Source organism: Salmo trutta, chromosome 4 (genome assembly GCF_901001165.1).
Source record: "Salmo trutta chromosome 4, fSalTru1.1, whole genome shotgun sequence".
NCBI classification, from domain to species: domain Eukaryota; kingdom Metazoa; phylum Chordata; class Actinopteri; order Salmoniformes; family Salmonidae; genus Salmo; species Salmo trutta.
In genome coordinates this window covers 14,594,849-14,607,505 of record NC_042960.1, presented here as the reverse complement: position 1 = coordinate 14,607,505, position 12,657 = coordinate 14,594,849, and the positions used below count along the sequence as shown (strand labels likewise).

At 41.7% G+C, this 12,657-nt stretch overlaps 1 protein-coding gene across 2 annotated transcripts; it reads left to right on the top strand.

Annotated features, from left to right (window-relative positions):
* The first annotated feature begins 404 nt into the window (after window positions 1–404).
* LOC115191866 (GTP-binding nuclear protein Ran) lies at window positions 405–10,304 on the top strand. 2 transcript variants are annotated; one of them, XM_029749848.1, is made up of 7 exons: window positions 405–571; window positions 2,416–2,474; window positions 4,127–4,211; window positions 4,814–4,939; window positions 5,146–5,333; window positions 9,574–9,744; window positions 9,960–10,304. In XM_029749848.1, the coding sequence occupies exons 2-7, from the start codon at window positions 2,448–2,450 to the stop codon at window positions 10,002–10,004; spliced, it is 642 nt and encodes a 213-aa protein (XP_029605708.1). In that variant the 5' UTR covers window positions 405–571; window positions 2,416–2,447; the 3' UTR covers window positions 10,005–10,304. The 2 variants fall into 2 exon arrangements, with proteins under 2 accessions (XP_029605708.1, XP_029605706.1); XM_029749846.1 differs by having other exon boundaries at window positions 410–559.
* The last annotated feature ends 2,353 nt before the right edge of the window (window positions 10,305–12,657 follow it).

Genomic DNA, 12,657 nt, shown 5'->3' with positions numbered 1-12,657 from the left:
AAGCAGCGTTGCAGTTCTTGATGCACTCAAACCAGTGTACTTTTCTATTGCCCATTCACACTCTGAATGGCGCGCGCGCGCGCACACACACACACAATCCATGTTGCAAGGCTTAAGCTTAAAAAATCCTTCTTTAACCTGCCTCCTTCCTTTCATCTACACTGATTGAAATGGATTTAACAGCTGACATCAATAAGGCTTTCACCTGGATAGTCTGTAATCGGAAGAGGAGTTCCGGATGTTTTGTACACTCACTCGGTGTAGTTTACATGTTGTCATCAATCTAAGCCAACCCCGTCTGTTTTGCCCCATAGTTGTGCACCTGTCAGGTTTGTTGCTAAACAACCAACCCGTCTATCGGAGAAGCAGTTTCCGCCTATATTCATATTGTACTGTCTTTGATTAAAAACCTCAACAACCTTCTCTCGCAACCATGTCAGAGATCACGTGATACAGGCAACCAAAAAACGTCACACACATTAGCCAAATTCATCGAAGGTGCTTGAAGGCCCATAGCACCTTTAGCGCCTAGCTAGCTATTCCATCCGAAACCGTGGGGGTAAGTGTGGACGTAAGAGTTTAGAAAATATGATCCATTTACTCTGCCATGTCAAAACACAGACATCAATTCAAATATCTGAATACAGGATTAGAGTTATTGTATTGTGCTGACACTCATGTCTCGTCCTAAACAAAGTTTAGCTGTCTAATGTTAGCTAGCTAACGTTTGATAGCTTGTTAGCATAGTCAGAAGACATTGGTTCCCAGTGGCGCGAGCTAGAGATAGCTAGCATATCAACTTGTTACACTCGAGCTGCAATTTCAGTGTGTCATGCAAAGTTGTTAATACAACACTTTTGTTTTGGTACATTTTCGTAAAAACAAATGATTAGCTACTGGACCATGTGTAACGCGAAGCCTCATGAAAAATTGCTGTAGCTCGCTAAATATGTGGGTAGGCTGGTTGACTGGACTTCCAATTGCATTGCACATGTGCTGAAACTATAGCACGCTATAACTGCAGCAATACGGTGTGTACAGTTGGACCACTTCCATTAGGCAGGATTCCATTGGCCCAGGTTTATTCGACAAACGCAATGTTGCAAATAAAGTTATTGAAACGGTAGATATAATGGATATTTTCTAAATATAGACATTTGTATTCGTATGACGTGTGGATTTTTCTTTAATCGAAATATCTGTATTGGGGGGGGGTCAAGGTGTTATAAACATTGACTGATTTACTTATATGAACTGTAACTCAGTAAAATCGTTGACATTTTTGCATGTTGCGTTTATATTTTTGTCAAGTATATTTTCTATGCAAATTATTATTGTTGACAAAAAGACACGATGACGTGTTTCTGCACGTGAGTTTAGCTAGCCAACGTCGCCATGACATCGCCTAAAAGCGTCATCTGGGATTTCTATTGGAAAAGCAGTTTCTGACTGTCTTGGATACTAGGCTTCGTCATTGTTTTTCAACCTGGACTCTGGGGTAGACGTAACATGGTAAATGTACATTTGTCTCCTTCCCTTTGGTAGGATATGTTACATTTCGTAAGGAAAGGAAATGAATTTGTGGATGTCCGTCATCCATTTCGCATTATATGTTATTAATTACAATTTGTATATGTAATTTGCAATGCGTATATGCGACGAATTACAATGTATTGTGGCTAACTTTATCTAGGTGGCAGACGTTAGTTAGATGGCTAACATTAGTTAGGGGTTTATGGTTAGGGTTAAGTTTATGAGTTAGGTTTAGGGGAAGGTTTAGCTAACATGCTAAGTAGTTGCAAAGTAGTAGGTGTTTCCTAAAATGCTACATTTGTCCACGATGAGATTCGAACGCTCAACTTTTGGGTTGCTAGACGTTTGCATTATGCACCTACCCATCCGCACCTACCCATCCACACCTACCCATCCACACCGACCAACCAACCTCCTTTCGTGTTTGCCTCAAGTAACTTTGTCTTATTAACCATGCCATACGTATCACACTAATTTGAGTGTTTTGGATGTATTTTTACTATGTTACGCCTAGTCTGAGACCAGGCTGGTTTTTCAGCTTCTCTCCACCATGTCCAAAACAAAACACATTCATATTGCTTTCCTAGTGCTAAGACAGTCATGTCAACCAAGCATCAATAACTGAATAATATGGGAATTACTCAAGTAGTTAACACTAATAGGACATGGTGTCTGAAGTCACTTTTGCCAGGTATTGTTGTGAAGCCACATCACACCAGCAGCACCCCTTGTGGCTTCCTCTATTGATGATTTATACTGTATTTTGAGCAGAGCCCTATGGTCTCTAGTCAAAAGTAGTGCACTATAAAGTGAAAAGGGTGCCATTTGGGACACAACACTGGCCATTATTAACCTGTTCTTCTTCTCCTCTTGTTATTTCAGCGTATAATCACCAACACAAAGAACATACTGCTATGGCAGAACCAGATGTACAGTTTAAGGTGAGTCTTTGACTCATGGCACCCTACTCCCTATATAGTGCACAACTTTTGACCAGGGCCCATAGGGCTCTGGTCAAAAGTAGTGTACTAGACCTACAGTTGCAAGAAAAAGTATGTGAACCCTTTGGAATTACCTGGATTTCTACATAAATTGGTACATTTTTTTTATCTGAACTTCCTTTGTCACAACGATAGACAAACAGTGTGCTTAAACTAATAACACACGTTATTGTATTTTTCTTGTCTATATTGAATACATACTTTTCCCAACCTACACTGTGAATGTTTAAATTATGTGAACCCCAAGGTTAATGACTTCTCCAAAAGATAATTGGAGTCAGCTAAACTGGAGTCCAATCAATGAGACGAGATTGGAGATGTTGGTTAGAGCTGCTCTGCAATCTAAAAAACACTCACAAAATGTAAGTTTGCTATTCACATTAAGCATTGCCTGATGTGAACTAGGCCTCGAACAAAAGAGATCTCAGAAGACCTAAGATTAAGAATTGATGACTTGGATAAAGCTGGAAAGGGTTACAAAAGTATCTCTAAAAGCCTTGATGTTCATCAGTCCACGGTAAGTCAAATTGTCTATAAATGGAGAAAGTTCAGCACTGTTGCTACTCTCCCTAGGAGTGGCCGTCCTACAAAGATGACTGCAAGAGAACAGCGCAGAATGCTCAATGAGGTTAAAAAGAATCCTAGAGTGTCAGCTAAAGACTTACAGAAATCTCTGGAACATGCTAACATCTGTGTTGATGAGTCTACTATTCTTAAAACACTAAACAAGAATGGTTTTCATGGGAGGACACCACGGAAGAAGCCACTGCTGTCCAAAAAAAACATTGCTGCAAGTCTTAAGTTTGCAAAAGAGCACCTGGATGTTGCACGGCGCTACTGGCAAAATATTCTGTGGACAGATGAAACTTAAGTTGAGTTGTTTGGAAGGAAGGAACACACAACACTATGTCTGGAGAAAAAAAATAAGGGGAAAAAATTGAAGTGCAACAGAAGTTGGGTGATGCAACAGAACAAGGACCCAGAACACAGAAATGAATCAACAGAAGAAAATACGCCTTCTGGAGTGGCCCAGTCATAGTCCTGACCTCAACCCGATTGAGATGCTGTGGCATGACCTCGAGTGGTTCACACCAGACATCCCAAGAATATTGTTGAACTGAAACAGTTTTGTAAAGAGGAATGGTCCAAAATTCCTCCTGATCGTTGTGCAGGTCTGATACGCAACTACAGAAAACGTTTGGTTGAGGTTATTGCTGCCAAAGAATGGTCAACCAGTTATTACATCCAAGGGTTCACATACCTTTCCCACCCTGCACTGTGAATGTTTACACAGTGTGTTCAGTAAAGACATGAAAACGTATAATTGTTTGTTATTAGGTAAGCAGACTGTGTTTGTCTATTGTTGTGACTTAGATGAAGATCAGATCAAATTTTATGACCAATTTATGCAGAAATCCAGGTAATTCCAAAGGGTTCACATACTTTTTCTTGCCACTGTATATAGGTGTCATTTGGGATACACACTTTGGGTTGGAATTGTTCCTTCGTCTAGCACTAACCAGTGCTGCATTGGTGTTTAGTTGCTATTCCTTTTTACCAATGTGTTCTTTTAATTACTGTCCGTGTTTCAGCTAGTGTTGTGCGGAGATGGAGGCACAGGAAAAACCACCTTCGTGAAGAGGCATTTAACGGGAGAGTTTGAAAAGAAATACGTTGGTGAGTTTCTTAGAGTCCAGACAGTCCTCTGTCCCCCTTCTCTCTCTCAGCTTTACATACCCCTTCTTTTTCGTCGTCTGTTTCTTCTCCTTCATAACACCACCATACATTCAATCAATAATCTGACTTAATTCTCTCCTGAGGGAAATTTAGTTTGCAGGCTAACTTTATAATTGTAGACAAAAAAAGACTCAATGACGTGTTTCTGCGCATGAGTTTAGCTAGCCAATGTGGAAAAGCAGTTTCTGACTGTCTTGGATACTAGGCTTCATCATTGTTTTTCAACCTGGACTCTGGGGTAGACGTAACATAGTAAATGCACATTTGTCTCCTTCCCTTTGGTAGGCTATGTTACGTTTCATAAGGGAAGAAAATGTATTTGTGGATGTCCGTCATCCATTTCGCATGATATGATACGAATTGTAATTCGTATATGTAATTTGCGATACGTATATGTTACGAATTACAATTTATTGTGGCTAACTTTAGCTAGGTGGGTAGCGTGATTTTAAAAAAAGCAATCCATACAAGAGTTTAAACTGTTCTAGATCCCTGAACCATGGCTGACCTGCCCCTCACTCCCCCTCCTCTTCCCCCTGTAGCGACTCTGGGAGTAGAGGTGCACCCCTTGGTCTTCCACACCACTCGAGGGACCATCAAGTACAACGTCTGGGACACAGCCGGCCAGGAGAAGTTTGGGGGTCTCAGAGATGGCTACTACATACAGGGTACGTCACGTTTGTGTGGGTCACATGTCTGTGTATTGTATTGTAGTATATACAGATTAGGTCACATCCTGTCCTCAGATCTCTACACAATCTTACCCTCTGGTGCAAAATGACTCGGATGGGTACGGGCACCACACATTTAACGATTATCTGATACACTCAATTACTCTCCCCCTTCCACTCTTCTCTCCCCTATCTCTCTCCAGCCCAGTGTGCGATCATCATGTTCGACGTCACATCTCGCGTCACCTACAAGAACGTGCCCAACTGGCACCGCGACCTGGTGCGCGTCTGCGAGAACATACCCATAGTCCTGTGCGGAAACAAGGTGGACATCAAGGACAGGAAGGTCAAAGCCAAGAGCATCGTGTTCCACCGCAAGAAGAACCTTCAGGTAACCGCGGCAACGCCAGCCTGACGCACATGTTAAGATACAGTGGGGGGAAAAAGTATTCGATCCCCTGCTGATTTTGTACGTTTGCCCACTTACAAAGAAATGATCAGTCTATAATTTTAATAGTAGGTATATTTGAACAGTGAGAGACAGAATAACAACAACAAAATCCAGAAAAACGCATGTCAAAAATGTTATAAAATGATTTACATTTTAATGAGGGAAATAAGTATTTGACCCCTCTGCAAAACATGACATAGTACTTGGTGGCAAAACCCTTGTTGGCAATCACAGAGGTCAGACGTTTCTTGTAGTTGGCCACCAGGTTTGCACACATCTCAGGAGGGATTTTGTCCCACTCCTCTTTGCAGATCTTCTCCAAGTTATTAAAGTTTCAAGGCTGACGTTTGGCAACTCGAACCTTCAGCTCCCTCCACAGATTTTCTATGGGATTAAGGTCTGGAGACTGGCTTGGCCACTCCAGGACCTTAATGTGCTTCTTCTTGAGCCACTCCTTTGTTGCCTTGGCCGTGTGTTTTGGGTCATTGTCATGCTGGAATACCCATCTGCGACCCATTTTCAATGCCCTGGCTGAGGGAAGGAGGTTCTCACTCAAGATTTGACGGTACATGGCCCCGTCCATCGTCCCTTTGATGCGGTGAAGTTGTCCTGTCCCCTTAGCAGAAAAACACCCCCAAAGCATAATGTTTCCACCTCCATGTTTGACGGTGGAGATGGTGTTCTTGGGGTCATAGGCAGCATTCCTCCTCTTCCAAACACGTTGAGTTGATGTCAAAGAGCTCCATTTTGGTCTCATCTGACCACAACACTTTCACCAGTTGTCCTCTGAGTCATTCAGATGTTCATTGGCAAACTTCAGACGGGCATATATATGTATTCTTGAGCAGGGGGACCTTGCGGGTGCTGCATGATTTCAGTCCTTCACGGCGTAGTGTGTTACCAATTGTTTTCTTGGTGACTATGGTCCCAGCTGCCTTGAGATCATTGACAAGATCCTCCCGTGTAGTTCTGGGCTGATTCCTCACCGTTCTCATGATCATTGCAACTCTGAGGTGAGATCTTGCATGGAGCCCCAGGCTGAGGGATATTGACAGTTCTTTTGTGTTTCTTCCATTTGCGAATAATCGCACCAAATGTTGTCACCTTCTCACCAAGCTGCTTGGCGATGGTCTTGTTGCCCATTCCAGCCTTGTGCAGGTCTACAATCTTGTCCCTGACATCCTTGGAGAGCTCTTTGGTCTTGGCCATGGTGGAGAGTTTGGAATCTGATTGATTGCTTCTGTGGACAGGTGTCTTTTTTACAGGTAACAAGCTGCGGTTAGGAGCACTTCCTTTAAGAGTGTGCTCCTAATCTCAGCTCGTTACCTGTATAAAAGACACCTGGGAGCCAGAAATCTTTCTGATTGAGAGGGGGTCAAATACTTATTTCCCTCATTAAAATGCAAAACAATTTATAACATTTCTGGCATGCATTTTTCTGGATATTTTTGTTGTTATTCTGTCTCTCACTGTTCAAATAAACCTACCATTAAAATTATAGACTGATCCTTTCTTTGTCAGTGGGCAAACATATACAAAATCAGCAGGGGATCAAATACTTTTTTCCCCCACTGTAGGTGTGTTAGCTGACAGGTAAAACAAAACAGTCTCTACAAGTATATACAGTTGAAGTCGTTTTTCAACCACTCCACAAATTTCTTGATAACAAACTATATTTTTGGCAAGTCGGTTAGGACATCTACTTTGCATGACACAAGTCATTTTTCCAACAATTGTTTATAGACAGATTATTTAACTTATAATTCCCTGTATCACAATTCCAGTGGGTCAGAAGTTTACATACACTATGTTGACTGTGCCTTTAAACAGCTAGGAAAATTCCAGACAATTGTCAAGGCTTTAGAAGCTTCTGATAGGCTAATTTACATAATCTGAGTCATTTAGAGGTGTACCTGTGGATGTATTTCAAGGCCTACCTTCAAACTCAGTGCCTCTTTGCATGACGTCATGGGAAAATCAAAAGACTAGAAACAAAATTGTAGACCTTCACAAGTCTGGTTCATCCTTGGGAGCAATTTCCAAACGCCTGAAGGTACCATGTTTATCTGTATAAACACCATGGGACAACGCAGCCATCATACCGCTCAGGAAGGAGACTCATTCTGTCTCCTAGAGATGAACGTACTTTGGTGCGAAAAGTGCAAATGAATCCCAAAACAACAGCAAAGGACCTTGTGAAGATGCTGGAGGAAACAGGTACAAAAGTATCTATATTCACAGCGAAACAAGTCCTATATCGACATAACCTGAAAGGCCTCTCAGCAAGGAAGAAGCCACTGCTCCAAAACTGCCATAAAAAAGCCAGACTACGGTTTGCAACTGCACATGGGGACAAAGACCATACATTTTGGAGAAATGTCCTAAGATCTGATGAAACAAAAATAGAACTGTTTGGCCATAATGACCATCGTTATGTTTGGAGGAAAAAGGGGGAAGCTTGCAAGCAGAAGAACACCATCCCAACCGTGAAGCACGGGGGTGGCAGCATCATGTTGTGGGGGTGCTTTGCTGCAGGAGGTACTGGTGATTTGTAAGTCGCTCTGGATAAGAGCGTCTGCTAAATGACTTAAATGTAATGTAATGTAAATGTGGTGCAATTCACAAAATAGATGGCATCATGAGGGAGGAACATTATGTGGATATATTGAAGCAATATCTCAAGACATCAGTCAGGAAGTTAAAGCTTGGTCGCAAATGGGTCTTCCAAATGGACAATGACCCAAAGCATACTTCCAAAATTGTGGCAAAATGGATTAAGGAGAACAAAGTCAAGGTATTGGAGTGGCCATCACAAAGCCCTGACCTCAATCCCATAGAACATTTGTGGGCAGAACTGAAAAAGCGTGTGCGAGCAAGGAGCCCTACAAACCTGACTCAGTTACACCAGCTCTGTCAGGGTGAATTTTGGCCTATTCCTCCTAACTTATTGTGGGAAGCTTGTGGAAGGCTACCCAAAACGTTTGACCCAAGTTAAACAATTTAAAGGCAATGCTACCAAATACTAATTGAGTGTATGTAAACTTCTGACCCACTGGGAATGTGATGTAAGAAATAAGAGCTGAAATAAATCATACTCTATGCTATTATTCTGACATTTCACATTCTTAAAATAAAGTGGGGATCCTAACTGATCCTAAGACGGGGTTTATTTTACTAGGATTAAATGTCAGGAATTGTGAAACGCCTTAGCCAAATACATTTAAACTCAGTTTATGTAAACTTCCAACTTCAACTGTATGCCTCAGCTGGAGTGCTGTGTCTGCAGTGTTTCTCCCTTCCTTGGTTCCTTTTTTTTAGATGGGAGAGCTAAAATAGCATTTAAATAGCTAAAATAGATTTGATTAGATAGTTTGTACACCATCTCATTCAAGGGGTTTTCTTTATTTTTACTATATTCTACAGTGTAGAATAATAGTGAAGACATCACAACTATGAAATAACACATATGGAATCATGTAGTAACCAAAAATGTATTTTATATTTGAGGTTCTTCAAAGTAGCCACTCTTTGCCTTGATGACAACTTTGCACACTCTTGGCATTCTCTCAACCAGCTTCATGAGGTAGCCACCTGGAATGCATTTCAATTAACAGGTGTGCCTTGTTAAAAGTTAATTTGTGGAATTATTTTCCTTAATGAGCCAATCAGTTGTGTTGTGACAAGCTAGTTGTGGTATGTGGAAGATAGCCCTATTTGGTAAAATGGCAAGAACAGCTCAAATAAGCAAAGCGAATCACAATCACCCGACCTCAACCCAATTGAGATGGTTTGGTATGAGTTGGACTGCAGAGTGAAGGAAAAGCAGCCAACAAGTGCTCAGCATATGTGGGAACTCCTTCAAGACTGTTGGAAAAGCCTTCCAGGTGACTACCTCATGAAGCTGGTTGAGAGAACGCCAAGAGTGTGCAAAGCTGTCATCAAGGAAAAGGGTGGCTACGTTGAAGAATATCAAATGTATTATTTTGGTTACTCCATGATTCCGTATGTGTTATTTCATAGTTTTGATGTCTAAAGTAGTCTAAATTGTAGAAAATAGTACAAATAAAAACCCTTTGAGTAGGTGTTTATAAACCTGTGTGTGTGAAAGAATGAGAGAGCGAGAGAGAGCCTGGATAGAGAAGATCATACCTAATTGACTGACTCTCCACTTCCCCATCAGTACTACGACATCTCAGCCAAGAGTAACTACAACTTTGAAAAGCCCTTCCTGTGGCTGGCCAGGAAGCTGGTAGGAGACCCCAACCTAGAGTTTGTGGAGATGCCAGCCCTCGCCCCCCCGGAGGTCGTCATGGACGCCTCCCTGGCCGCGCAGTACGAGAATGACCTTAAAGTGCGTACACGCATGCAGAAAACGTACACACGTGCAGATGACACGCATGCAGAACACACACACATGCAGAAGTCGCACACGCTATACACCGTACACACACAGGCTGGATCAGTGTTTGAAGTGTTATTTATTTTAATTGTTTTTATTTACATCAGGAACTTGCATACATACAAGTATTTAGTTTTACAGGTGATACATTTTCCTCATCCCTCCAGGTTGCCGCAGAAACTGCGCTTCCAGATGAAGACGACGACCTTTAACCTGTGACCTTGCTGGCCTCCAGTGTTCTGGGAGCGTGCCCTATTGCTGACCTTAACCCTTGACCTTTAATTGTAAAAGCCTTCCCCAATGTTTTGTTTTTGTGTTTCAAACTGAAAATGTGTGTCTGGTAGCGTGAAGCTTTCAGTAGATACAAACAGGAGTAGAAGTTTAGGCTGCTGAAAGTAGGCATTACTCACACACGCATACAAATGAAAGACTTTGTACGCTCGCTGTACTATACTGACTAAGGGTGAAATGAAATCACACTAAATAAAAAATAAAACGTTTTCGAATACAATCTAGCTGCTGTGTCAATTCATGTGAACAGAATCTGTGTGTGACTGGAATTTAGCAAAAATCACATTTCACTTGCTTCTGGGTCTACCTGGTTGATGTTTGACAGCATTTTATTCTACAGAGGTGGCTGTGGTGTGGTTGACGGGGAATGAAAATGTCCAAGTTCCACAACAGTTGTATAGTAAATACAATAATCCATTTGTACGGTGCCTTCAGAAAGTTTTCGTACACCTTGACTTATTCCACATGTTGTGTGGCAGCCTGAATTGAAAATTGATTAAATCAACAACAAAAAATTGTCACCCGTCTACACGCATCCCTGTATCACAACCGGCAATGTTTGGGAGTCCCATAGGACGGCGCACAATTGGCCCAGCGTCAAGGGTTTGACCGATGTGTGCCGTCATTGTAAATAAGAATTTGTTCTTAACTGACTTGCCTAGTTAAATAAAGGTTCAATAAAAAAAACAATACCCTGTAATTACAAAGTGACACTTTTTATTTAAAAAACAATATATACAAAATGTAACAAGTATTCACACCCCTGACTCAATACATGTTAGAATCACCTTTGGCAGTGATTACAGCTATGAGTTTTTCTGGGTAAGTCTCTAAGAGCTTTGCACACCTGGATTGTATAATATTTGCACATTTATTATTTAAATTCTTCGATCTCTGTCAAGTTGGTTGTTGATCATTCCTAAACAGCCATTTTTAGGTCTTGACATAAATTTAAGTCAACTAACTAGGGCACTCAAGAACATTCAATGTCGTCTTGGTACGCAACCAGTGTATATTTGGCCTTGTTTTTTAGGTTATTGCCCTGCTGAAAGGTGAATTTGTCTCCCAGTGTCTGTCGGAAAGCAGACAACCAGGTTTTCCTCTAGGATTTTGCCTGTGCTTAGGTCTATTCCATTTAGTTTTATCCGAAAAACAACTCTAGTCCTTGCCGATGACAATGCTTGAAAATATGAAGTGGTACTAAGTGATGTGTTGGATTTGCCCCAAACATAACGCTTTGTATTTAGGAAATAAAGTTAATTTATTTTCCACATTCTTTTCAATTTTAATTTAATGCCTTGCAAAAGGATGCATGTTTTGGAATATTTTTATTCTGTGCATTCTTCCTTCTTTTCACTCTGTCATTTAGGTTAGTATTGTGGAGTCATTCAAAAACAATGTTAACTTTCACTGCTATGCAGATGACACATGGCTGTACATTTCGATGAAACATGGTGAAGCCCCAAAATTGCCCTCGCTGGAAGCCTGTGTTTCAGACATAAGGAAGTGGATGGCTGAAAACGTTCTACTTTTAAACTCGGACATAACAGAGATGCTTGTTCTAGGTCCCAAGAAATGAAGAGATCTGTTGAATCTGACAATTAATTTGATTGTTGTACAGTCTCAAATAAAACTGTGAAGGACATTGGCGTTACTCTGGACCCTGATCTCTCTTTTGACGAACATATCAAGACTGTTTCAAGGACAGCTTTTTTCCATCTACGTAACATTGCAAAAATCTGAAATTTTCTGTCCAAAAATGATGCAGAAAAATTAATCCATGCTTTTGTCACTTCCAGGTTAGACTACTGCAATGCTCTACTTTCCGGCTACCGGATAAAGCACTAAATTAACTTCAGTTAGTGCTAAATACGGCTGCTAGAATCCTGACTAGAACCAAAAAATCTGATCATATTACTCCAGTGCTAGCCTCCCTACACTGGCTTCCTGTTAAGGCAAGGGCTGATTTCAAGGTTTTACTGCTAACCTACAAAGCATTACATGGGCTTGCTCCTACCTATCTTTCCGATTTGGTCCTGCCGTACATACCTACACGTACGCTATGGTCACAAGACGCAGGCCTCCCTAGAATTTCTAAGCAAACAGCCGGAGGCAGGGCTTTCTCCTGTCCTGTAGAGCTCCATTTTTATGAAATGGTCTACCAACCCATGTGAGAGACGCAGACTCGGTCTCAACCTTTAAGTCTTTATTGAAGACAAATCTCTTCAGTAGGTCCTATGATTGAGTGTAGTCTGGCCCAGGAGTGTGAAGGTGAACGGAAAGGCACTGGAGCAACGAACCGCCCTTGCTGTCTGCCTGGCCGGTTCCCCTCTTTCCACTGGGATTCTCTGCCTCTAACCCTATTACAGGGGCTGAGTCACTGGCTTACTGGTGCTCTTCCATGCCGTCCCTAGGAGGGGTGCATCACTTGAGTGGGTTGCGTCACTTGAGTGGGTTGAGTCACTGATGTGGTCTTCCTGTCTGGATTGGCGTCCCCCCTTCGGTTGTGCCATGGCGGAGATCTTTGTGGGCTATACTCGGCCTTGTCTCAGGATGGTAAGTTGGTAGTTGAAT

What these genes read in the sequence shown, in the direction of transcription:
- LOC115191866 (XM_029749848.1), top strand. Translation starts at nt 2,448, where the DNA reads ATGGCAGAACCAGATGTACAGTTTAAG. An exon ending in AGATGGCTACTACATACAGG is followed by an intron (nt 4,940 to 5,145) that starts GTACGTCACGTT and finishes ATCTCTCTCCAG; the next exon opens with CCCAGTGTGCGATCATCATG. An exon ending in AGTACGAGAATGACCTTAAA is followed by an intron (nt 9,745 to 9,959) that starts GTGCGTACACGC and finishes TCATCCCTCCAG; the next exon opens with GTTGCCGCAGAAACTGCGCT.